Source organism: Eufriesea mexicana, unplaced genomic scaffold (genome assembly GCF_001483705.2).
Source record: "Eufriesea mexicana isolate 0111107269 unplaced genomic scaffold, ASM148370v2 scaffold2964, whole genome shotgun sequence".
NCBI lineage: Eukaryota > Metazoa > Arthropoda > Insecta > Hymenoptera > Apidae > Eufriesea > Eufriesea mexicana.
In genome coordinates this window covers 232,495-259,008 of record NW_016911017.1, presented here as the reverse complement: position 1 = coordinate 259,008, position 26,514 = coordinate 232,495, and the positions used below count along the sequence as shown (strand labels likewise).

General features: G+C 42.0%; 2 protein-coding genes across 5 annotated transcripts in view; one reads left to right on the top strand and one right to left on the bottom strand.

Moving 5' to 3' along the window:
- LOC108550729 (choline transporter-like protein 1) overlaps nt 1-12,405 on the top strand; it is a 72,013-nt gene extending 59,608 nt beyond the window's left edge. For all 3 annotated transcript variants that reach the window (XM_017904559.1, XM_017904560.1, XM_017904561.1), the window contains 13 exons: nt 2,386-2,454; nt 4,013-4,106; nt 7,193-7,256; nt 7,342-7,450; nt 7,598-7,706; nt 8,491-8,610; nt 9,208-9,333; nt 9,396-9,502; nt 9,751-10,007; nt 10,109-10,275; nt 10,354-10,446; nt 10,899-10,991; nt 11,073-12,405. In XM_017904559.1, the coding sequence (XP_017760048.1) occupies nt 2,386-2,454; nt 4,013-4,106; nt 7,193-7,256; nt 7,342-7,450; nt 7,598-7,706; nt 8,491-8,610; nt 9,208-9,333; nt 9,396-9,502; nt 9,751-10,007; nt 10,109-10,275; nt 10,354-10,446; nt 10,899-10,991; nt 11,073-11,141 (1,477 nt within the window). In that variant the 3' untranslated portion in view covers nt 11,142-12,405. The remainder of the gene's footprint in view (nt 1-2,385; nt 2,455-4,012; nt 4,107-7,192; nt 7,257-7,341; nt 7,451-7,597; nt 7,707-8,490; nt 8,611-9,207; nt 9,334-9,395; nt 9,503-9,750; nt 10,008-10,108; nt 10,276-10,353; nt 10,447-10,898; nt 10,992-11,072) is intronic.
- A 5,023-nt stretch (nt 12,406-17,428) lies between these two features.
- The window catches only part of Snrk (SNF related kinase), a 17,742-nt gene continuing 8,656 nt past the window's right edge, over nt 17,429-26,514 (bottom strand). For both annotated transcript variants that reach the window (XM_017904564.1, XM_017904565.1), the window contains exons 2-8: nt 26,003-26,206; nt 24,444-24,596; nt 22,479-22,725; nt 20,638-20,989; nt 20,420-20,548; nt 20,230-20,335; nt 17,429-20,101 (exon numbers count right to left, since the gene is read on the bottom strand). In XM_017904564.1, the coding sequence (XP_017760053.1) occupies nt 18,014-20,101; nt 20,230-20,335; nt 20,420-20,548; nt 20,638-20,989; nt 22,479-22,725; nt 24,444-24,596; nt 26,003-26,197 (3,270 nt within the window). In that variant the 5' untranslated portion in view covers nt 26,198-26,206 and the 3' untranslated portion in view covers nt 17,429-18,013. The remainder of the gene's footprint in view (nt 20,102-20,229; nt 20,336-20,419; nt 20,549-20,637; nt 20,990-22,478; nt 22,726-24,443; nt 24,597-26,002; nt 26,207-26,514) is intronic.

The window sequence follows — 26,514 nt, the reverse complement described above, 5'->3', positions numbered from 1 at the left end:
TTAAGTTTTATGGATCTCGGTATTACCATCTTTGAAATATTCTATTGGGATTATGAGTTCTAATTGTAAAATAACTCCGATATATATATATATATTCTCTATTCAAGTCTTTTATTAATGAAGGAAGGTATATGTTTATTTGAGTGGTTCTCTTGAGAGACTGAAAAATTCGCAAGAAAGTGTCAAGAGGGTACGTGACGCGGTTCGCCTAAACCCCCAATTTTTATTCAATATTTATATAAACATTCGTTCTCGAAATTTCGATGTTAAAAACTATTTCTTGATACTGTATATCCTAGATTGATTTTTGTCTACAACTGAACTTATCTTTCCAACATCCACCTTTTTGACACCTTCTTGACATATAGTAAATTTATGGATCTCGGAATTACCATCTTTTAAATATTCTATTGGGATTATGAGTTCTAATTGTAAAATAACTTCGATATATATATATATTCTCTATTCAAGTCTTTTATTAATGAAGGAAGGTATATGTTTGTTTGAGTGGTTCTCTTGAGAGACTGAAAAATTCGCAAGAAAGTGTCAAGAGGGTATGTAACACGGTTCGCCTAAACCCCCAATGTTTATCCAGTGCTTATATAAACATTCGTTCTCGGAATTCAAATCTTATAAACTGTTTATTGACACTTTATATCTTAGATCGATATTTATCTACAATTAAACTTATCTTCTCGACATATCGTATTTTATTAACGTAAGATTAATCGAGATTACTTTTTTCCCGGGAACAAGTGTCGATACACGTATATCTAATTAAAACGGAAGATTCTAATCGTTGCTAACTCTTTCCTTGTAACCGGCTAGAATCTAGATTACAGAGAGTTACGATTCACTTCTGTTGAAATGGAAGCCTATCTACGTATACCCATCTATCTCCGGATCGTAATTACCCGTTTATCTCGTATTTATCTAAAAGACCTTTTACGATTCATAGTTGCGAAACGTAGTTCGTATTTCAACACACGGTTCGAGGGAAATCTGGTAACGTACGTTTAACAGCGGAATAATCGCACGATCACACCAAATCAGACCTCTAATCTGATCTACTAGTAAACGCGGCAGTGCAAGCATCGTCTTACTCTGGCTGAAATTAATACCGACTATTCCCCGCTGACTTTCAATCCATTCTATCCCCATAAACATTAACGGTAATCCGTGTATCAACAATCCATCGAAACACACGCGTATATATGCATCTATGTGCACAGCAGAGCTCGATGACCCATGGCCGTGGACATGCCCGCGCGATATCCCAGCCTCTCCAAACACGTCGCCATCGTTCCCGAAGGATTAATAATTCGTCGACGTATTAACATCGGGGCTCGCGCGCGATAACAATGCCGGATTCAATATTCGCGCGTCGACGCGCGAGTATGAATGAAAACAAGTTCGCAACAATGAGAGCCCGCTAACGATTAATAATTCTTCCGGCCGCGAGGCGTTTCGCTGATGACCGCGCGAATATGCGAAATTGCGTTCGGGTTACCCGATTAACACATTGCGTACCTCTCGCGAGTTTCCTCGTGCTCCGCGCGCCATCTGTTAACGCGTTCACGACCGATCACGGGAGTCGCCATGTTGAGTCGCCCGAACGTTGACAACCGGTCCTGGAGATTTTCGTTTTGCTGGGCATTCTTCCGTGAAAAAATTCGTACAAATATTATTTCGTTGTAGTATAAGAGGAATACTATCCCACAAAAATACTATATCCCATTTTAGTAACAGACTTGATGCCATAGGTTGTTTTACGCAGAGTTGAGAGCTAATGTTTAATTATATGCCCAATCCTATATGAAAAGATGGAGATGAAATACCTGGTCGTCAACGTTTTTGGGGCACGGTGGGATTAAAAGTGTCCCACCTTTTTGATAATAAAAGTAATGCACGCTATTGCAATAAAATATCCTTTATTAGTAAAAATGTACCAATTTTGTTTCATTTAAAAGGCAATAAAATTTCTGTGCAACGTGGATCTATTTTATTATCTGAAATTCTGTACCCCAAAGAGTCGAGGACCGCTCACGAGTTTGCTCGAGTTCCGCACGCCATCCATTACGGACCTCAGATGCCAACACACTGTCTTGTCAAAACGTGCGGTCCCTGGCGCATAAATAATTGAGAATTTCTATGTGTTATTACATATCTACGCAATGTATTAAAACCTGCAACCCCTCACCCCCAGGACCCCCCACTGGCGCGAAATCTCAGCGAGAAACTGAGCAAGGGTTGCTCGAGATGATGCGCTGTTAATTAGCGCGAACGCGTTGCGTCTGAATTCGCGGGCCCACTGGAAAATTGCCGAATTTCCGCGCGGACACTTTTCGTTAACGCCGTTGCTCATTTATTATTCATTTCCCACAGGTACCAGCTGATAACCGTGGCCCCGAACGGCACGAAATCGCGAGAATGCGTGAGAAGCTGCACCACTGAGTTAGTATTCCATGATGCACGGGATCCCGCGCCACTTCCGGTCGCGGACCAGGTCAATTGGTGGTCTACGTTGCACGAGAATCCGAGGATGTCCATTCGAGTTTTCGACAGACGTCGAGACCAACGAGATGTTTAACCCTCTGTAACTGGGCACGATTTGGAAGGGTGTACTATTGGTTGGAGAGATTGAGAATTACGTTAACCCTTTGCGAACGGGTCCGAAGTTAACCGTAGCATGTAGTCTAGTTGCTGTCACGATGGGCATTTCAAATTGTCAGTGCACATTTCTGCTTAGTAGATAGCACTCCAAGATGTCAAATTCTAGACATAGATAACCATAGCGATGTGAGACATATATAGGACTTTCGGTCCTATCAGTTGTTTTCGCCAAACGCATATACGAGTTCCTCGGCAAAATTGATGATAGTCCGCAAAGGGTGAACACTTTGACTGCCACGTTGGTCATATATGACTGGTCACGGTCTCTCTTGTGACGCCATAGTGATTATTGGTGACGGGAGCGCTTGAATTACTTACAATTGTAAAAATTGATCGAAAATTGACAGTTAGTAGACTGTCAATCGTCACCAAGGCGCCACCAGTGCTCACCCGTGACTGCCAATAAGATAAACGCTCCATTGTATCAGACCGTTGTCTTATATCGCCAATTTACTATTATTTTCCCATTATATGCTTCGAATAATCAAAATACACGTGATTTCGGCGTGGCAGTCACAGGGTTAATGCGTCAGATTCACGGTGAAAATTGTAGATATCTGAATGAAAGTAACAGAAAGTAGTCCTTTGGATTTTATTTTAGGATAAAAATCTTCATAGCTGAAGTTTCATTTTCAAAATGGAATTTTTGGCTCGAGCACGTCTTTCCTATGGATTGCTATTGTTCCTTGTTTGTACGTGTATGTGCGTGTGAGCTGTTGGACTTGGGAGTAGTATAATACTGTGCAGAGATGAGAACTACTTTTAGATTCTTGATAATGTATGCTGATATAATGGTAGGGTGGATTACATCGTCACGGTTTGGATCTTGTGTTAATGTTTCCGTGTCTACGCCAATGCTTCGCTCCTCGTCGCTGTATATATTTTGCTCGTTTCCCTTGTCATTTCACCTTGTATGGCCCTGTTCGTAGATACGATCTTAATAATGAAAATTACGAATGATGAAAATTATAGTTATGTAATTTGTACTTCTGATTGCTCAGAGAAAATATTATACTGTCTTATACTGTGGGCAATTATTGGTATTTCTACCATTTTCTCATCTAAGCACGGTGTGTATATTTTTTGAATTTCATTTCGTTTATTCATTATCGTGCTAGTATGTTCTATCACTATGTCGTTATATTATATTATTGGTTTCTAATTTTTGGCTCATAATAAGGGACACTGAGAGCTTGGAATTATTTTTTCCACGGAGAAGATTGTAGTTACAGAGGGTTAATTGCAATAATACAACACAGTGATTACGTGCAACGTTTGACACTTCGGTGACTTCTTAATGATTGTCATATGGTCCTCAGCATTTTTATTTTTCCCATAGCCAAGTAGCGATCCTGAATAGATGCATACCTAAACAGATCCCAGAGACTGCCATTTCTTTCCTGAGGAAGCTTGGTCTGGATAATTTTTACGACGTGAGTATACTTATTGGAACTTGAATTAGATCAAGTGTGCTTACTATTATGACAATACTGTTCAACGCGAATTTTAATCTATGTTCATTTACTTTTCTGAACACGAATCCGTAATCAAAATTGCTCTATCATCCTCAGTTTTTGGGAATTGTGAGTTTTTCTAAAAACGCAAGAGCAGTGTTCATAATTATAATTATTTGTGATTCTTAATAATTATAACTGGTCATAAAAATTGAAAGATTCTAATGTCGAGTGTACTATTTACGCACTATTCTTACGTTTTAATGAACAATTCGTTACCTACCACGAATTTTCTACAAGGTATCGTATTCTGTAAATTTCTAGGAAGAAGAAATCATGAAGCAAAATTGTCAAAACAGTTTCCATTTTGATTAAATCGAGAAAATATTCGTAGGTAATGCGTATACAGGGCCAGGCAGCCATTGCTCGTTTCTCTAGTCTCGACAGTGCCGTAGCTACGTGTAATCCGAGTACCAAGTATAATGGAAATAACATATGACAGTCTAAGAAAAGAAAAAGAATACGATTTTGTTATAAAATTTTGAAAAATGAACGAAGTTCAGAAGGAACTTCGAAAATTTATAATGAATAGCCAATATTTTAAACTTGGGGCGTAGCTCTTAGCTTGGTATCGTTTTCCAAAAATTAGTTTTTGGAAAAGGATACCAATTACCAGGTCTCACCACGTGGAGGTGGCTATGCATCGAGACCCGACATGCGCCCTAGTGGCGTAACCTACTGGCGCTATCCGTATCACAGATAGCCTAATCTAACTTGGAGCGAATTAAGTTAAAGTGACTTTACTGACACTTTATTTTATTTCGTGTCTTACAAAGGGGGTTTCGCGATTATTCGAAAAACCGACTAGCCTACGCGATGCACTCCCGTGTACAAGCAACTTCACACCTCGGCAGCCTCCCGATCGGGCCTTGCCCACCCTGCCACCGCCGACCTCGCCATGGCTTACTCGATGACCCAAGGCAGCCAACGAACCAGGGAAACACCCAGAGTCAATTCGAGGGTCCTATGCGAGGCCTAACAGTCGGAATCACGCGCATGCTCCATACCCCGGCTCTATGCAAACATAACCACATAGCCACCAAGTGCTAGAGGGGCAGGCAGGCACGCTCTTGCAATGATTCCGACTGCAGGGCCCATCCCCCGGTCGTGTGCGCAGATTGGCACCCAGGACGACTAAGGTCGACGGACCCTCGTGTTGCACCAGGTGCCTCCCCAGCCCGAGGGCCACCAGAGATCCCGACGCATGACGAGATTGACAGTGGCAGAAATGAGTGTCGGAGACGAGTCGTGAGAATGACTTACGAGGCATGGAGTTGTCGAGTACACGGGAAGTACGTCGCATAGGCTAGTCGATACTTAAGAATGATCGCGATTATCGCGAGAACAATTATGTTCTATTTGGTAAACGAGAGGGTAAGAGAATTGATATATTCCGCTCCAAGTTAGGTGGCTTATCCTTGAACGGATAGCGCGCACATGAAACTTAGTCTATGGATTTATCTTATCCTCCTTATAACTACTTAGATCTAGACGCACGCATCCCGCGTCGTCCAGCAATGTCTAGAAAAACCTGAAATGCTGAAAAGGAACAGATTAGTATTAGATTAGTAAAATATAATAAAAGCGAAACAAATATAAACCACAGTAGTCAACCAAATAGAATAAACAATGAGAAATGGAAAACCTAACGATTAGACATGAAAAACCTAACGATGAGACATGAAGAACCCAACGATGAGATATGAACAAACCAATGATGAGACATTCGAATATTATACGAAATATTCGAATGGTCAAATAAAAATAAATAGAAACCAAAAAAAAATCTGGAAAAATAAAAAATTATTAAAATCTGGAAAAAAATAAAATAATTAGCACCTGAAAACAAAAATAAAATTATTAATACCTGAAAACAAAAAAAGAATTAGTAAATGGTTTAATGGGGTGGGATGAGGATGGGGTGGCTAGCCCCAACCTCACTTCGGACCCCCACCCCTCGCGCACAAAGAAATTTAGATGTTACACTTCCGAAGTCGAACCGACAAATGACTTCTGCTGCGTCGCGTCGCCCTTTATATAGTCTCCAATCGACCGAGCTCCCCACCCCGATCGAAAATTTTCGAACTTCGCCAATTTTATTAATTATTAATTTTCCACTCTTATAGTGAATAATTTATTAATTTTTTCACTTTTATTATAGATATACGTTGCGAATAATTTGTTAATAACAATATTAACTTGTTATTAACAATCGGTGTGATAATTTATAAACTTTTTGCAAATTGTAAGTACATTTTTACACAAGTACGTCATTATTTCAAGTAATAGCCAATAATTTTTTTAATTTTCTTACTTTTATTATAAATATACGTTGTGGACAATTTGTTATTAACAATCAGTCTAATTATTTATAAACTTTTTGCAAATTATAGTTACATTTGAACACAAGTACGCTATAAATTCATATATTAGTCAATAATTTATTAATTCTTTTGCCTTTATTATAAATTCACATTGCGAATAATTTGTTATTAACAATAAATTTGATAATTTACACATCTTTTATAAACTATAACTGCATTCGCGTTTCCATAGGATAAATTTCTACGATACGTACGTACGTGTGTCTCAAGATAATTTTATTTTCACTATATTTTATTTTCCCAACGTTCTTAATCTTTACGTAATCCTTCGTTTTAAATAAAAATCAAGCTTTTTTAGAAAAACTCGCATTTTTCGAAAACTCCGGGTAATAAAACACTCTCTTACAGGTTCATATTCGAGAAAATAAGTTCTATCAGAATCACCTGTTGGATATTACAGATTAGAGCAAAAGTTAATATCTCTTGGACACTGTAATTAATCTTCCATGAGAAATATAACGATACTTATTATTATTATTATACATTTTCAAATATTTTTCTAACAAGTGAACGAGCTCTCATAAGAGCGTAAAAGAATATCGTAGATTGTTTTAACTTCTACTCAACGTCAGGTTCATTCTACTCTCCGAGACACGTTCAAAAACAGATTCTTCTTTTCAGGAAGCCTCCAGGGATATTGGCGTTGCTTGGAAGGAACTGGTCTACTTATTGCTGATCGCTCTGGGTATGCTTTCCTTTCTCTTATTTCTTTCGTAAAATCTCTCTTTAATACCAGTTTCTGTTATTCTCCCTTTTCCTTTCGTCTTCAGCCATTTCACTGGGTATCTTAATCGCCTTTCGTTACATGGTGCAGTGGGTCGTCTACATCGTTCTGATCGGCGTTATTTTGGCCTGCGTCGGTGGTTCAGCGTACCTCTGGTAAGCTTCCACGGTCTCCTCGGATTCATTTATGCGCGTGAAAAAAATGTGGGGCCATCAATGGTCCTCGTTATTTCTGATGAAGAAGATTCATCATTGAAATTGCATTACCGACTCCCCTCAACAGAGAACGTTATGTTTGCGCAGGCTGGCGTGGTATGCAGAGAAAAAGGCGGTAGAGGCGGGAGAAATACCGGAAGATGACTCGAGTCAACAGGCTTACTTCATCTACGCTATTATACTCTCGACTATTACGGTAAAACGTCTTGTCACGTAAATGATCCTTTCAAATAGGTCGAATATGTCCTCGAATCATTTGCGAATCTCTCTTTGTTAGTGTAAAACTGCTTGTTACGTTATTTTGAAAAATACTCCAACGAAACGAATCGTATTATGATTATATTCGAATAATTTTTGGATACTCTGTTAATTAACAAGAAAATTTCATTAATTTTCTGTAGCCTCTCAGTCGCCATTTAATCCGATTCTAGAGATGGATGTTAATTAGTATATCACATTTACAATTACCCAACGATGCGTGGAATATCGTGGTAAAATAATTCTACGTCTTAATTTGCATACGATTTCTTATTTACCGGTTTGGAAATATCGTCGACTTTATGGCAGAAAATCTTCGAATTACTATATTTTTAAAATTGTCGATTGCAAAGAGTTAATAAATATTGTACATGTAACAATTAAACAAATTTACGTGCTTTATTCTATACCGCATTTTGCATAATGCCTCGTTATTTTAGTGGAAATACATATTTTTCGGAATTAAATTTGTCATAAAACATGTTTTAGCGGATTCAATAAATATGTCTGCGTGTACTATTTATGGCACGGAACGTGTTAAGACAGCGCTCAGAGTTAGGACACTAAATGGTAATTTTGGTACTTTTTTACGAATCATTAATGTACAATTTAATATGAAACGGAATGATTCGCTGGATACTTTTGACAGTCACTGTAAATATCAGAAATGTCTGCTATTTAACGAGCCCATATTGACGTTACTAATTCGACATAATTTCCAGGTCATCACGCTTCTGATCGTACTGGTGATGAGAAAAAGAATCGCCCTCGTGATGCAGCTGTTCCGCGAGGCGGGAAAGGCTGTTTACGCAATGCCAGCCCTCCTTCTTCAGCCTATATACGTAAATATTTGATAAGACTAATGTACACAGGATGAGGCAACATTTTCGTTCATCTGAAGCATTTTTCCTGTTTTCTGATAAACAACGTTATAGCATATCAAAGAATTCAAAGCAGCTTTCAGATTTCATTTTCTTTTTCCTCGTGTGAAATGCAGCAGAGTTTCTTATCTTTGTGTTCATCTGTTTGCATGCTTCTTGTTGCTTCCAAGTTCTAACTACGAATAGTATTTTATCTTTCTGCAAATGTTTGTCATTTTTCTCCTTTATTGCATCTTTTATGGCACACAGCAGAGGAAAAGGAAATCGCATGGCGCTGCAATTGAATAATATCGTGGGACTTTGAGGAACTATGGAATCAGAAATGAACGCCCACTCGAACCTTGAAGTCTTTATTCCTCCATTTTGTATTCATACTATTTTCTTAATATTGTACAAGCATATTAATATTTCCTGCTTGAACGAAAGACTGTAACAGATATTTTTATAGTAAAAGGATCTTATGTGTACATAAAACTACTAGGCTTACATTCTAGACTTATCTAGTTTTCAGTCTACTTATTTTGAAGAGTAATTTGAAAGTATAAATCCATATTTCAGACTTATCTTCTGATCGGTTTCACCGTTTGTGCCTGGGTTTATTGCATCCTTTGGATAGAAAGCGCAGGAAACATTTACATGAACAAGAAGAATCACATCCATTTCAGGAAAGATGCTGTTCTAATTGTAAGTGATTGAATTAATTCAGATATACCGGGTGAAAACGACTACAAAGTAATGTCTTGCAGGCGAGTAGATGGTACAATCTGTTTTTCTTCTTCGTCACCTGCGAGTTCCTGCTAGGCTGTCAACATATGGTTGTTGCCTGCGCCGTTGCACGTTGGTTCTTCACCAGGTGACACTTAGATCGATATCGCGGTTGATACATGGATTGTTTTCGATTCGAGTATATGATAGAGGTTTCAACGGTTCATTTTCACTTGGTTGATTAGTAGTCCTGACATTTTTATTATTTATAACATCAAAAATATAATTTTCTTCGTGAGAATGATAAGTAAAGTACCTAGGACTTTTACGGAAGCAATCCAAATCGTATAAATTAAAAATTTCGTTTAATTAAAAATGAAAAATTTATTTGGATAGAGATAAGAAGCGTCTTTCTCTGGCGGTCACTCGAGGCTTCGGGTATCTCACACGATACCACTTAGGCACGATCGCATTTGGTGCATTGGTCATTGGCATCATTCGATTGATAAGGGCCGTTATCTCCTACGTGCAGAATCGGTTGAAAAATTATAATAACGATTTTGTACGAATGTTGTTATGGTGCTGTCATTGTTGCTTCTGGTGTTTCGAGTGCGCCCTAAAGTACCTCACCAGAAATGCTTATATTGAAACAGGTATGAATTCCTGTACAAGTATACTTCAATTTTTAAATAAAAATTTGACAAACTATGTAATTTTCTTGTTAATAATAATCTTATCAATTTGTTTGTTTTAGCTATATACGGATGTAATTTTTGTACGGGTGGCAGAAAAGCCTTCCAAGCGCTGTCAAGTAACATACTAAGGGTTGTAGCCATTAATAGCGTTGGGGATTTTGTTTTATTCTTGGGAAAGGTGTTAGTGGTTACGTTGACAGTTGTTTCAGGGATTTATTTAATACAGGTGTGTCAACGTCTTTGCGTAATTTTTTTTTTTTTTCATTTTCTCAATGTAGATTTGTTAATTATCTTGTGTGTTTAGAAGAAAGAAGGACTCCATTATCCATGGGTACCGATTGCGTTGGCTGGATTGTTTGCTTTCCTGGTGGCGCATTGTTTCATTTCCATCTATGAGGTAATTTCCATAAACAAATAGGTGGTAATATAAATGTGTATAAGAAGTGATTGGATTAAGCTGAAATGGAGATACGGTTATCAGTTTCCTTCATTTTCGATTCTTCCAAAGAAATAATCTGTTTGACACGTTAAACGTCATGCTGGTTTTACTTGTCGTTCCATTCACGCCACAGTTAGCCGCCATGTTGGCTTTTCCAGGCCGTACGGACCGGCGAGGCCTGAACGGAAAGTCCCTAGGGACCGGCGAGGCCTGAACGAAAAATTCCCTAGGGACCGGTGTGACATTTCACGCCACAGTTAGCCGCCATGTTGGCTTTTCCAGGCCGTACGGACCGGCGAGGCCTGAACGAAAAATTCCCTAGGGACCGGTGTGACGTTAAACGCGTTAAACGCTATGAAATAATTGCCATCCGATTAACATCTGTAATCGGAAATTAATTTTTCTTACAGATGATCATAGACACGATATTCCTTTGCTTCTGCGAGGACTGTGAGAAAAACGATGGTATCAACAGGCCTTATTTCATGAGCCGTGGATTAATGGTAATTAATTCCTTCTACTTGTAAGTTCTTTTTCCTTATAAGGCAATTTTTGGTATTAAGATTATTGTATTTTTGTCTCAGGAATTCGTCGAAAACAGCAAGAAAGCTCTCAATTATGTGGATCATCATCCATCCACTGCTCAATTGTAATTGCGACGTTCTGTTGCTCGTTAAAAACTCATGAAGCAGTTGGGAGATGCAAGGATTTCCAGATTGTCTTCAGAATCACTACGGCATGAATATGCCTGGCGAATGAACGTCATATTTATATTAAACTTCGATCTTTTCTTCCCGCCATAGCATCTGCAAATTTTCCAAAAAACACGTCAGATGTTATTTATTTTTATCTTTATTTTTAAATGCAAATACGATACCACGTGGAAAGCTGTATGATAAGTCTCAGACAATTTAAATAACGAATCCTCCGCTATAGTCTATTCAAAATTATAATCATAGTTATAATTATAGGTATAGACGTTCCATATATATATAAATTAATGTTAAAATTCGCGGAGAGAAAATAGTTTTAGAGAAAATTATTTTTGGAGAGCGATAAGTGATTTGTGTGATAAAACTAAATGGTATGACAAGGAATTAAAAATTGTCTGTAACTTAACATACAATTTCTATGAAACACTGTACCCGGTTCGAGAAATACAGTGTACGCACACTAGTTTTTCCACTGAAAAGAACGAACAAAATTATTGTCATTATTTCCATGTTACAAATTACCTCGAATCATTGTTATCCGCGAAGTCTTTGGCCGTATATAAGTAGAGGCTATTAAATTCAGACTGTAACTGCAGCTAGTTATATGCGAACAAATGATCGTTAACATTCCGGTTCCTAGATCGCATGATCACCGAGAAACATCGAATCAAATACTTCCTGTTCTTCTTTTTACGAGCCTATCGCTCCTCCGTGGCTCGTTGGAGCAACGTAGGCAAGCAATTTACGTGCAGTTTACTCGCATCGATGATATAAATGTATTCCTGTGTATCTTGTTTGTAATATAAACGTATAAATAATAACGCTCGGATAGTTCAAGTGACGAGGAATCACTGCAACATTATGAAAGCACTAAATACGCTGTGGCAATTCGCAACGTGAAACGTCTTGGAACACGTTTCAAACGAGAGCGCATTGCCAAGAGCGATCTAAACTCGCGCCAGCGGGCTGAAAATTGATCAGAAAAGCGATAGTGCGAGTTAGTAACGACGATAACGCGTGGCTATCTGAGTAATTGCAATCGCATCGACCAACATGCCTGTGTACATACATTCTTTCACACGAAACCGCCCATCGATGATACGCGTTTCAGGTGTCACACCCTTTCATGATCGATTGTCGACGACCAACATGTATAACGTTATTTTTAAACGTGGTCGCAGCTTTAAGTCGCACGATCACTTCCCCCGAAAAACGATAGTATTATAATTTTTATGAAATTCAATTTCTATGTACGTTCTTCATGATAAATAGAGAGAATTCTAATTTTAAAAGACACGTTTTATATCCGTTCCTTCAGCATCCTGCGTAATGCGAGCTAAAAATGTCGGCCACTCAAGGCCGTTCCCTTCGCTATACGTTATTCTAAATACGATGCTTTTTGCTTCTAAAGTTTCTTTGTGCATGAAAGACGAGTAATTACCAGGGAATCGTGCCAAACCTCTTGCTCTGCGCTGCGGTCGCAACGAAGACACGGGAGAAGCGGTGAATGGAGTCGAGACGGCGAAAGAATGTGGTGGGGGGACGTGGTTCAGCGGCCTTGAGCAGCCGCAATCTTCGCTCCCACCTATAGCGACTATTATTAATCGGCTCTAACCATCTCCTGCTGCGATTTGGAAAGTGGAAAAAGAAAATGCGAGGAAAAGGGGGGTCGACATAGGAGAAACTAGACACAGTGTCAGCAAAGACTTGCTCCTTGTGGTTCATTATTTTTCATTTATTCGTTTCGGGCACACAGTTTATTGCATGAATGATTATGCGTACCGGCACACTGCGACGATACGGACTTCGTCGCCGATGCACGCAAGTGTATCTTTTTACCTCTTTTTTTCCTGCTTGTTTATTTGTTTCTTTGTTCGTCTGTTTTGTTACACTCAGCTGGCAGTAAATTGGGCCGACATTTACGAAATCTAAAGCGGACACTTGTCTTATGTGTATATATATATTTATATATGTATATACTCTTTTTTATTATTTTCCATTTTTTTTTTTTTTTCGTTTTCATTCTTACTTAAACCGAGACACGGGCGCATGATGGATGTGTGTACAGCATCGGTGGAAAAAACGGGATATTGTTCACTTATACAAAAATCACCACAGGGACATTGTACTCTATGCATAGCGTTGTCCGGGACAACTTCGACGGGACTAGCGAACGAGAATTAGCGTTGAAACGGCGCTTCGTTATATTCACGAAACGATGTTTCTTTCATGGCAATCCTTTCTTCTCTACCTTGATCCTCGTTATGTTTCGTTAATTCTTCCTTTTTCTCTTTTCTCTCTTCGTTACAACCGCGCGAGATCGGCCGCGCCGCTAACGGGTTCATTTACAACACGAAAATATTTTCTTATTTACCATAGATAGCATCCGCGTGGGACAACATGGCGTCGCGCGGGAAACTTCGTCGAGCGGTAGTCTCGATGCAGGGGTCGCAACGCTTCGCTAAGTTACTTGCAGCTTGCAGGCATACACAATCAACGATTTTTTTTTTCCATTTTCAGTTTTCTCGTGGTTGCAAAGGTAAATTCTAATAACGCGTAGAAAGTGATCGAACTGAACGGACACACGGCGTTATAATTCCTATGATTGTTCCGAGGGGAAAGTGTGTAATTGGTCAAGCTTGAATTCACCACCGTGACCCATAATGCCCGGCAACGAAGCACGTCACTCTGGTTTCGCGTAGCTTTAGCTCAAATAGCAAAATTCTCGCGTCATGGTTTTCCTGCTCTCTTTCTCGTTCTTTTTTTCTTTCTTTCCTTTTTTTAATTCCCCACTTAAATTTCCATTGAACGGAAATAGTCTTAATGCCCGTTTACACCTTGGTCGCGATTCGTTGGGACTCGAAACGAACGATGAACAAATTCGTTGAGTGTAAATTATCGTTATTATTGTTATTATTATTATTATTATTATCATTATTATTATTTATTATTGTTATTAATACTATTATTTTTCTTATTTTCTCCATTTTCTTTTTTTCCTTTTTTTTCTTCCTCATTTCGTTTTAAACAATCCACCCAGAATAAGGTGTGCTCGTTCAGACAGCTCGTCGCTGGTTCAAACAAAACGCGTGATCGGAGAACAGTGATTATTTACTCGTGACATTATTCGAGTACGATTCGTTTCCTTTTTTTCTGTTTTCCTTCCCTGCTTGTTTCTTTTCCTCCTTCTTTCTTTCTTTCTCTCTCTTTTTTTTTATTTATTTTTTTCACTCGTTTATTTGCTTTTTTTTCCCGTTTTCCTTTTTGGTCTCGTCGAGTCATCGTCATCGTACGACACAAGGCATCCAAGCGATTATGGAAATTTATTGTACAATTTGCTCAGTCTTTGTGGAGGAAGCAAACGATCTCGTTCCCGAGGCGACGACACGAGGGGTGAGAGAGGTGTTATAATAAGAAAAAAGCGAAAAAGGGGGGTTGACGATCGTCGGCAGTGACGATTTAGAAAGGATCGTCTTTCTCTCTCCCACTCATTCACTCATATACTCACACACTCGCTCACTCTCTCTCTCTCTCTCTCTTTCAGTTTTTTCTTTTTTCTTTTACAGGGTATATAATAAATAAATTGTATTACACTAAAAAACATCTGGCTCGGTACATACAGTTTACGCGCAGATTCGTACACCTGACGTACGATTTAGGTACACACAAACGCTCTCGGCCTACCAGGGGGACATGAAACGTCGCCATTAACGAGAGGGGCCCGTTCGTGGGTCGAAGGTCGAATTGTCTGCTTCGAGAGAACACATAATAAGCATAAGTAGTACGAGGAAACTTTAGCATCGATAATTGATTCATAACGGGTACCACTGGTGCCATTCGAGGATTACACGTGTAAACATTCGTTCCCTCTTTTTAGGTTATATTTTCAACCAGTTTCGTCGATGGACTCCGATCGACGCTAAGAGATATCGGTGCCCCATACCGCGCTGATAGCAATTTTGAAAATCGTAGAAAGGGTGTACAGTAAGGTGATGAAGGAGAAAGGAACATTATTTATAACGTGACTCTATTATCTCTATTCTAGATCTTCGTTCTACGTGCTAGCCTACGAAAGCAATGAGACGTATTTCGGACTGCGATGACGTGTGGTCCCTGTTCTGATATTAAATTTCATTTCTAAATTTACGAGTATCTAGAAGTAGCCTGCATATCGTGTCAACGAACAATAGTTACACATCGTACACAGCGGATTTAGAAAAGGGGGGAAACTTTTTCGAGCACGCTATGTGGTATAAATGTCTCTACGACTCTATGTATCGAAAAAACGTAGACGTAACGTTATAGATATGTTCAGAGTGTCACAAACGCCCTATATTATAATGAGAATGCAGACAGTGATACACAACTACAGCTAGCCAGCGTTACTACTTATTAACTCTTCCTCGAGAACATCAATTACTTAAGTACAATTGATATATCAGCGGTATCAATGAATCCTTAAAGCCCTTTAGGAACTTCAATACGGTACAAATGAAATACAAACGTCGTTTTTAATAAAAACATACTACTTACAGAATAAACCCTGCAAATATATACATCTGAAAAACATTCAACTTTGACAGATTCTCCTATTTTCATTTGACTAAAAACAACTTAATTCTTAGATACATCGTTTCTTTCCGACACTGTTCAATCGAATAAAGCACGATTTCGACCTTCAACCGACGCACCACCCCAACATGGCCACGTACATATAAAAAAAGAGGGTGAAAAGCGCGTGCACGTACATCGCTCAGGTTAAGCGAGAGCTTTGCCGAATGGCCCGCGTTCGATCATCGAAGCAAACGATTTGTATAGTTCCATAAAGTTTACAAAGTTCTTGCGGACTATAATTTACAAGAGTTTCGTCGATCGATGCAGCAGAGAGGCGTGTTTTGTCATGGACTATCGTTTACAGTTTCGCACTCTAACTCTACAGTCTATGTTCTACCAGGTCGTTCCGCGAAGCGACATCTGGTTATCCGGGGTTGTTCTCCAACGAGATAAACGCGTGCATTCGGCAACGACGATGACGATGACGATTCGGATGAAGGCGATGAAGAATGAGGCGCGCGCGCTCAGCCGGCAAGCACGCTGACACCCGCGGCCATTTTCTGAAGAGGATCGCCTCTTAAAATGGACGACAAGCGGAAAATGTGCAACAGCGTATTACGGGTAGCTGTCCTAGGAGATTCCATTCCCTTTTGCTCAACTCTGCAGGCTTTTCAGAACGTTATATTGTCGCTTTGGTATCTGAACGTAGAGTATCCTTGAAGAGCAGCTCTGCTTCGGTTCATGGCACCATAAGAACGAGTTTGTTGGATTTGTTAAGCCTTGGTCTCTTATATTCATCGGTTTGACAGTGATCGACATGTAGAACTTGCGGATTCTCGTGCCCTTTTGCGGTAGTTCCTCGGTTGCATAGTTCCTGTTCTATAGACGAGAACTATGGTCTAGATGACGAAGTCAGGATTCGAATTTTCTTCTCGGGCACAACAGTGTTTCGTGTTTCCTGCTTGCACCTTGACTCTCCGATATTTCGCGAAATTCCAAGCCATCCCCTATACATCCCCTAGGACATAATGAGAAAACAGTTGGAAACGATTCGACATGCTCCATAGTCCTTTCCTGTCTCTTCCTCGCCGTGTCAGATCTTCGCGTATAGCACCACAAAGGACGTTCCTCAATCGAAACGGTACGCGTGTAAGCCTAATCGATTAGCGTGTTACATATATATAAATACGGTATCGCTCGTGTGCTTTTTCCTCGGGCGAAGGAAACGCGAGTTTTCGCTCGTTTCTCAAGCGTGTCACACTGTGCACAGGGCCTCGCATGGTACGAGGGCGTCGTTACACGTAAAGGGAATAATGGTACGATAATCGCAATCCGTGGGAGGAACAGCGGGGGAAACAGATAAATAAAGGGGAAGGAAGAGGAAGACCCTCCAAGGTTGCGAAATTCCAATGTCCGTGTACGCGAATGATTTCCTATTCGCGACGCTGCGACTCGATCGATGTCTTCTGCATTATAGCATGAGATAGATAATAATATTAATCATAATCGATATAATAATAATATATCAATAATAATAATAATAGTAATAGCAGTAATAATAATAGTAGTACTAGTAATAATAAAAATAATAAAATATCGATGATAATAATAATAATATTAATATTAATATTAATAATAAACTCTGTAATATTTAATATAGGTTTGTTCACACGGACTAGATACACTTCCCACAGAGCGACAGATCGATGAATACGCTCTCTCTACCTCTCTCGACACAACCCTTACTATTCTGGTCTCTCTCGGCTACGCATTGCGATCGAAAGGTTACAGGATCGGGTTCTGCTGGTATAGCATCGGTCTAATGGAGGGGACATGACGTGATCGAGTGAATACATTGACCATTGTGACGCGTGCTGTGTAATCGGCTAAGAGGTCGTGGTTGTTAACGATCACCACGACGCGTCACGTACAGAAGAAGATCCTCCTCGTTTAATAGCGTCGCACCATGTCGTCTTGCGTGCCTTCCCTCCCACCGCCTATTTCTCTGCACGCGAAACGGCCGTCGTGAAATTGATTGCATTTCGTGATAATCGCGTCTCCTTACGTCTTCTTGCGCCCCTTTGCGCGCTCTCTTCCTTCTTCCTAGTCGCCAGCAATCATAATCCGTCACGAGACAGCGACCACTCGACCACGGTCGCATGGACCATGATTCCAACGACTCCAGGTCAAAATTACGCGACCCACGGTGCCTTCTTGCGCTGTCGTTTGTGCATCAACCTGCTCCACGTGCAGATTTATCAACAGAGACTGCAGCACTTGGACGCGTCGCCCAAGTGAATGTGGCAGACTGCGGGTAATGGGTTGCAGCCCTTTCCTACCACGGTCTCCTGAACCAAGTGTGACAAGCCCAGATTTTGATTGATATCCCCGTCACTGCCGCGATGCTGATGCTTCGCGTCGCACCATTGCCGACCATCTCGCCATTTGTCGTCCACTGTCGCACAGAACAGCATGGACTTCGGCGACGGCGGGCTGACACGGTCTCGTGCGATACTGCCGCAAGATCGAGCCTTGTAAAGACGCCCTTTGCCGAATAATCCTGGCAATGGGACACAGAGTTTCTTATGAACGGCGAAGTATCGACTAAGCAACCGAATTTTTCTGGTCTTGCAATCGTTTCTGTTCATCGAGCCGTTTTTGTTTTCCTTGTCGTTGGACGGTATCTGATTGACCGTGCCACCGTTCAGTTCTTTATCATCGCAGCACATCTCGATCCTCTGACACGCATCCCGTTGCACCTCCTGCTTGGTGCATCTGCCGTTCGGACTGCAATTGGTCTGCTTATTCGATGGCTGAGATAACGAGGACTTGGCGCTACTGAGGGACCAACTTTGCAGGAGTCTCGCTCCAAAACCTTTAGCTTTCTGAACAGTCGCTGCTGCCTGGGACAAGGTCTGAGGCAGACCATGCGAGCCAGTACTGCTTTGCGACACCGACGACGACGAGGACGACATACTTTGCACGCCTAGAACCGCGGAATTACGAGACACGTGACAGTGATTGTGGCACGACGATGGTCCTTCCGCTTCCTGAACTTCTGTGATACGATTTAACGACTGACTTTCGCGTAGACGTGTCTCGCCGGCTCTTCTTCTGCCTGTACGATGCCTCCTACCGAATATAACCTGGTTCTCCGAGCACCGATGCCTTCCACCAGTCGTCGTAGTCGTTGTAGTAGTAGTGCTGGTACTGTTTCCACTGTCCTTTCGGTTTGTTTCACTCGGCGGTGTCTCCGTTGTATGTTCGCCATTACCTACACCTCCTCCCCCACCGCCACTTCCTCCTGGATCCTGCGAATCACTAGAGTCATCGTGACTATCGCGTCTAGAAGGCATCGATTTACCCGCAGAGGTACCCAACTTATGCGCCCTTTTCTTCCTGCTCTCACTATCGTCGTCACTGGCATCCGAACTCGAGCAAGAAGTTGTGCGTGTCTTATGGAATTTGCTCTTTCTCTGTTCGTATCCCGTTTTCCTAACCACTCGACACTTGGAACCGCTGCTCTCGCTACCGGATGCAGGCAACGCATCCCCGTCCTCCAGGATCTCGTTTAGCGGCGTAGACGTGGAACCAGCGCTTCCTGGTGACGGCATAGTCTTATATTTAGGCGTCAGCGATAGGCTGTCGTTAAGCCCGCTCAAGGGTCGCAATGGGATCGATACCGTGCACGACTCTGTTAATATAGTAGTCGTAGTAGTCGTCGTGTTAATATCGGACGGTTTCGACGGGCTCATCGTCAACGAGGAGTCCAACGACGCAGCAGAGGAACGATGTTGCGATCCCATTCTCCACTTGTTCGCTGGGACATGTCCTATTGACTTCAAGCACTCGGACACTGACTTCGGCCTGTTCTCTGAACATCCTCTTCTCGACCAGCCAGGCAACGGCCCGTCGTCCAAACGGTTCTTCAGATTCTCCTGGCTAGTAGGGTCGAGCTTCATTACTGCAGGTACTTTGTCTGCGAACTGATTGCCCGCTTGAGGCCTGGGCGCTACCTTCTGCTGGACAAGCAACGAAGGCTCGTTGCTGTTCCCGCTCTTTGGACTAGACTTCAGTCGCTCCTCTCCGTCAACTATCACAGGAACCACGTTGATATCCTTCTGCGAGTTTCGCTGAGACGTCATAGGCTTGTGGCTCGGTTTCTCTGGAAGTTGGGACAACCTCTCCTGTAGAATATGCGACAGCTTGCCTTCCGATCGGGAACCACGGCGATTAAACGAATTTAGCGTGGAATTACTGCCGCGTTCGTCTCGACCCGAGCACGAAGACACATCGTCTTCGTCTTCTTCCTCCTGCACGATGCTGCATTTCCGCGTTCGAACGTTCTGCAACGAGAAAAAGTGTCACTTTTGATTCTCAAGGAGGGGTTCACGCGATAGAGTCTCACGTCTGATATTGTTACGTTCGTCTATTAAATAATCACTCTATTACAGAGGAATCATTGGATACGTACCTGAGGCAAGTCACCCGGCGTTCGTGGCACGCTCAACAGCGATTGATTGACCGTGGTCAATGAATTTTGATCGGCACGCATATTACTAACTACGTCATCTTGCCGGCTGAAAATAAAAGATATCTCTATAGATAATCGATACACGCTTCGCTGTCTCTTTGCACGAATTTCATATACGCGTAGAGTATACCTAGCTGACACTTCGAGGATTTCCGGACGAGTTTTCTGCACCTGCTCCTGACGATGAGCCCGCAGCTTCCTCTCCGCTAGTAAGAAATACGTCGCCGTTATGTGATTGTACTCATTCTTGTCGAGGGCACTACAACAAAATCGATATAACATTAATAAATATAAACATTTCGATGACTAAAAAATCACGCTCTTTAAACATTTGATGTATGTTCTTACTCCAATATTTCTTCTTTGGTGGCAATGTTCCCGTTCACCATCTTGGTGATTATATGATTGTGATGATCATCGGACACCTGTTGCCTCGAGACCAGTGGCAACGCTTCCACCGGATCCGAGTCGGGTCCAGCAGCTAGCCAAGGATCGGCTGCTATTTCCTCGAGCGACGCTCTGTCCTCTGGCTCCTTAACCAGCATTCTGGCTATCAGACGCTTGCACTCCTCGGATACGTGCGGTGGTATCGAGTACTTGCAGTCCATGATCATCGTCAAGGTCTCGCTGTCGTTCGCCTCTTGGAAGGGTGCTTGACCGCATACTAGCATGTACAAAATTACGCCTAGTGACCAAACATCTGAAAATACCAATAGGAAAAATGAATCTCAGCTAGGACACTTCGTTGACTCGCGGTTACTTTGACTTCCGTGCAAAGTGGGGGTCTGTGGTTAGCTCGGTACGGGGTTGTACTTACTTCATGCTAGATCAACTTGACGTATAACTGTAAGTTGCGAGAAGGCTGATATCAAGAGCTGTCATTGAGAAGGTTTAAGAGTAAGCGACATTATTTTTTAGTAATTTCATATTTTCTTATCTTGCATTGGGGTGATGTTAGTTTGGATACTAGACTTGCGTGGAGCAAACGAGTTAATTTTTAAGAATTGTTCGAGTTAACTCTTTGGGGCACAAATTTCAGATAATAAAATAGACCCAAGTTAGCAATCACATAATGTAAAAACATAAAAGCAGGAAAAGAAGATTGTCGCAACAAGCCTTCCGCTTGCAACAATTGGCGAAGCTGTACTGGCATGCTGAATGTTGCCAACACAAGCGAATACGTTTATAACATTTGTCGAAGGTATTACCAACTGCTTTACGTAAATAAGACGAAATATAAACCTATGCGCATGCAGCTATTGCAATATTTCGAAGTAGGACTAAAAATGTCCCACCATGCATTACGGTGCATCAAAAAGGTGGGACACTTTTAATCCCACTGTGCCCCAAAGAGTTAAACCGTTAACACGTTAAGTGCCACGCCGGACCCCAGGGACTGGCCCAGACTAGGACCAAAAGGTGCTAACTTTGGTGTTAAATTCTTCGCCATCTTTGGACCTCGTCGAAGCTTCATTCTAGGGGTGGGTTCGAACTCGAGCTTTAAATTATCAAAGTCGAAAATAATTTTATTTCACTGGACCGAAGTCTCAGGACTTTTGTAAACGTCTGTATTAATTACAGGTAAACAGGACATGTCAGAGAAATATTCGTATTCAATTTAAATTCCTTTTCAGGAAGAGCAATATCTAAATCCTTCCTGGTTCTAATCTACTTCCCTTTTTATCGATCGTGATGACGGATGTTCTAGAGAATGACGTTGACAATGTCGCGATTTAACATTTTTTCCTTATTCGTCGATTTTATACGTTCCTCGCCCAAGTCGAAGAATTTAAAATCACGAATACGATAACAATTTTCAAATTCTCGAAACTCCAAGTTCCTTCAAAGAAACCCACCCCTAGTCTACCTTATCAACCCTCCATTTAACCCTTCGCGATTACAATTTTGATTAGTCATAAAAATAGAGCCAATTTCATTCGAGCCCAGCAGCCAATACTAATATCCACAAGATACAAGCGAATAATCGTCAGAAATAAATTATTCGATGACAGTACAATAATATAACACCACAAACACCGCACCGCAGCGTGCAATCGCGAAATACGGAATAAACGAAATGAAAATTAGAGAAAACCAGTGACGTCACGGACATTCCGCGTTGAAATTAGCGAAACGATCGGCGCGAACGGAAAGCTGCACACGAAATGCATCGATCTTATCACACTCACCAACGGCAGGAGCATCGTAACTATCGCCAAGTAGGATTTCCGGCGCCGAATACGCGAGCGATCCGCAGGAAGTCTCGAGCTTCTGGCCAGGACAGAACCGATTGCTAAATCCGAAGTCGGTGAGCTTGACGGTGCCTAGCTTCTCGAAGAACACCACGTTCTCGGGTTTCAGGTCCCTGTGCACCACGTGCAGTCGATGGCAATACGATATGGCTCTGACTATCTGCCGGAAGTACGTTCTGGCCACCTGTGATCGATTAAAAGCCCATCTCAGCGGGTCTCGTGCGAAAGGTCACGGCCTTGCTGTTTCGAAACACCAGTATGTCATTCGCGAAGTCGAGTTTCAACGAAATTCAACGAAAAACGACAATGCATCGTTGGGCCACCGCAGGAATTCTTTTAATACATTTCTCGCGTTTCCGGCAAAGAACGAGGAACGTTTGTTCTTCGGAATACCGATGACTAACGCCCCTTTCTGAATCATAAATGGCGCATGATAAGTAGGCTTTGATCAATGGTATAATTGTTATTAATAGAGCCGGGGATACAGTTAGCGACAGCGCGTTGACAGATCAAGGATACATCTCTGGATGCACGTCGTTTCGCGGGGAAAAATAACGAGACACGGATATTAACCCTTTGCACTCGACGATTTTTTGGCTACAGAAGAGTAGAAAATCAAAGATTCTCTATTAAAAAACTGACGATACTTTTTTGAGCAGTAAATAAAGAATTGTATAATAACAGAAATGTAGAATTATTTGATTTCGATACTTCGCACACTGTTACATTACATTAAATTTAATATATTAATTAATATCGATCTTCCAAATTTTATGAAATGGTCACTGAGGGTCACCTCTCGAGTGCAAAGGGTTAACCTCTTCAGGGACGAATTTTTTGAAGTTGAAAAAATCTATTTAGTTGTTTTCATATGGATAACAATTCAATAAGTAGTTGACGAAATTATTTTTATCGTTGAGGGATTTTATGGTAAATGGTTCTCCATTTTGTTTAATAAAATTCTTTAATTTTGAGAAGCTGAATGTACACGTATGTGACAGTAGCCCTGAAGAGATTGAGTACCTATGCGAAATTAAGTAGGTATTATTGGTGGAAATTTGAACTTGGGAAATGAATTATCTCGGGGTGTACTAAAATATACTAAAGTTTTTTCAAATTAATTTCTTTTCCTTTTTCTCAGTTCAGAGTCGTATTGTCAGCATGGTCATTAGCGACAGACTTAACCCTCGCACTCGAGAAGTGAGCTTCAGTCACCGTTTCATAAAATTTGCAAGATGGATATTAATTAATACGTCAAATTTAATGTAACGTAACAGTGTGCGAGGTATCGAAATCAAATAATTCTACAATTCTTTATTTACTGCTAAAAAATGTATCGTCAATTTTCCAAAATCGTCGAGTGCAAAGGGTTAAATAACACTCGGTGTTTTCGATCATGCTCCTCGAGGATCGCATTATTCCGAGCTTTCGGTATCTCTGATTCACGGTCGATGAGTCGACGTCGAAGACTGGCCGAAAGTTGCCCACGACATGGCGTGAACGACGCTTTCATATTACTTAGCGTGTCTATTAGCGAAGTTGATTCTAGATGAAGTTTCGTATTATGCCCCGCCCACTGCAATTTCAATTCCCGTCGAGAGCCTGCTAGGAATACCAGACCAATCGAAATAATTAATCCCAGGTTCCCGGTGTTCGACGGAGATAACGTAACTGACATGCGCGGTGGATAAAAAGGAAAATTATTACGCGATAAAACAATTATCCTCGAAATATTTCAATCGCGATGGTCATCGAAGAATCGAGATAATCGAGGAATAACAAGAAGATAAGAAAATGGCCGAAGAATTCCTGCCGGGGGGCCCAATGCGGTATAAAATGACAGCGTTTTCCGCGGCAGAACAGGATCATTACGTGCAATAGGTTGAAACGACCGCGATATACCTCCTCGCTGAGGCCGCTGTCGTGTCGCATGATGTAATCGTAGAGGTCGCCGCCATCGCCGAGCTCCAGGATCAGGTAGAGCTTCGTCTGCGTGTCTATCACCTCGTAAAGCCTGACCACGTTCGGATGCTGCACCAGCTTCATGCATCTCACCTGCGAACGGAGAAACAAAGAGGATGGCCGACATGGTACACGCCGGATGGTTCGACGTTTGCCCTCGTACGAACACGCTGGTCAACGACCCCTTCTCTCCTTCCCTCTCGCGCCATTATCTCGTTGACCTTAACGAGATCTACAAGTTCGAAGCGGATCGTAGATATTTCCTACGCGACTCCGTCCAGCGGATCTTACGCAATCGGTCGTTAATATTTAACACCGAACGTCGCGAGATCGTAGGAAGCTGTGCCAGAGTGCAATCGTACTCTCGCGGTTATTGTCGCGACGAGATGGACTCGTCACTTCGATCTTCAGATGTTAGCGTTAGAGTTAGAGTTAGAGTTAGGCTTGGGTTAGGTTGATTCTTGATTCTGTGAGGGTGCGGTATCGCGAGAGGAGGCTTGAAATTTACGCGATTGGGAATTCGTAGGTTTCCAAAGGGGTACTTCGTTACTAGGTTGAAAATAGGAAACAGGTAGGTTAGGGAGTTAGGCAGCCGTTTGAGATGGTATATCGATTTTAGGGAACGGAATATTGGCACGATGGTGACCCAAGCTTTTACAATTTAAACTTTCGCAGTTTCGCGAGGGAATTTTATTCCACGGTCTGACGGAGAAGTTAGCTCTAATGCACTGTACACTGCAGCTCGACAGTACTCTCATACACGGAGAAGTTGAACAGTGGGCCTTTGAATATCGTGCAACTCGATTCTAGACGGGTGGAATATCGAACGTCGGTAATTCGTATCCCGGTGATTGAAATTGTTAGCATTGCGAGAAAAATTCGTACGATCGTAGACCTTTTGATATAACACGGATTAATTCCCGAGAGTTTTGGCGGAGAATTTCGTTGCGCGCTCGAAAACGATAGCGGAATGGAAATAGTATAGTTACGTGTGAGTTGCCGCGAGTAGAAATCGCTAGGAAATAACTCAGTCCGGTGCCGCTTTCGAAATTACGGTGCAGTAACAACGCGACACCATCTAGCGTGAGCGGGAGACACTACCCCTCGCGGCGCTCGATTATTTCCGAATTACCAGCGTCCGCCGTCTCCGCTCCACTGCCGGGATCAATCAGCAGTTCATCCCGAAAACATGCGACCCTTCCCCCTGGAACACGGTGAGACGACGGAAAGGTATGAAAGGCTGGTAGAGTCCGCGGTAAAAACGGCGTGCACGATACGAGGTGCACGGCTATTGAGCGAGCAAACGGAAAGAAGGAAGAGATTAGCACGCGTTTCCATTTCCTTCGCCAGCCTGCTTTGTGCCGCGCGTATTCCCATTCACGCGACGCACAGGGGGACAGGAACAAAGGGGATGAAGGATACGCGGTCGCCTCCGTCGGCTCGCATCGACGAGACAGCCGTCGAATGAAAAAAAGAACGCCATCCGTCTGTGTGCTCACCTCCTGAAAGAGGTGCGCTCTCGAGACCTCGTCGAGTTTGCTCTTGTCGATGACCTTCACTGCGACCTTCTCGCCGGTGAAAACATGCCTAGCTAGCTTCACGACGGCGAAATGACCGCGGCCAAGCGTCTCCTCCAGATCGTACAGGCCGGCGATCTTGCCATCGTAGTTGCTGTACCCCACCCTCCGATGCATCTCGTGTCGCTGAAACGAGGAAACAGCCGTGTGAATGCTCCATCGACTCGGCCAACGGTGAAACTTGTTCCGTTCGATGGCGTTTGGACAGGTATGGCACTGGTATGACACGGGTATGGCGCTGGTGGAGACCTCTGCCGGGAAGGATCCGCGGTGCGTCGAGGTGGTTGATTGGGAGTCATTGATGGTCATGCGGAAGTTGGTAATTAGTTCTCGTTCGTTAATTTTTATCGTTAACGTTTCCAGTAGATGATAAAGCGCAGCGTGTTAGTCGTGCTTGTTTTGGTCAACGTGTGGGTGTGCATACGCATGCAGGC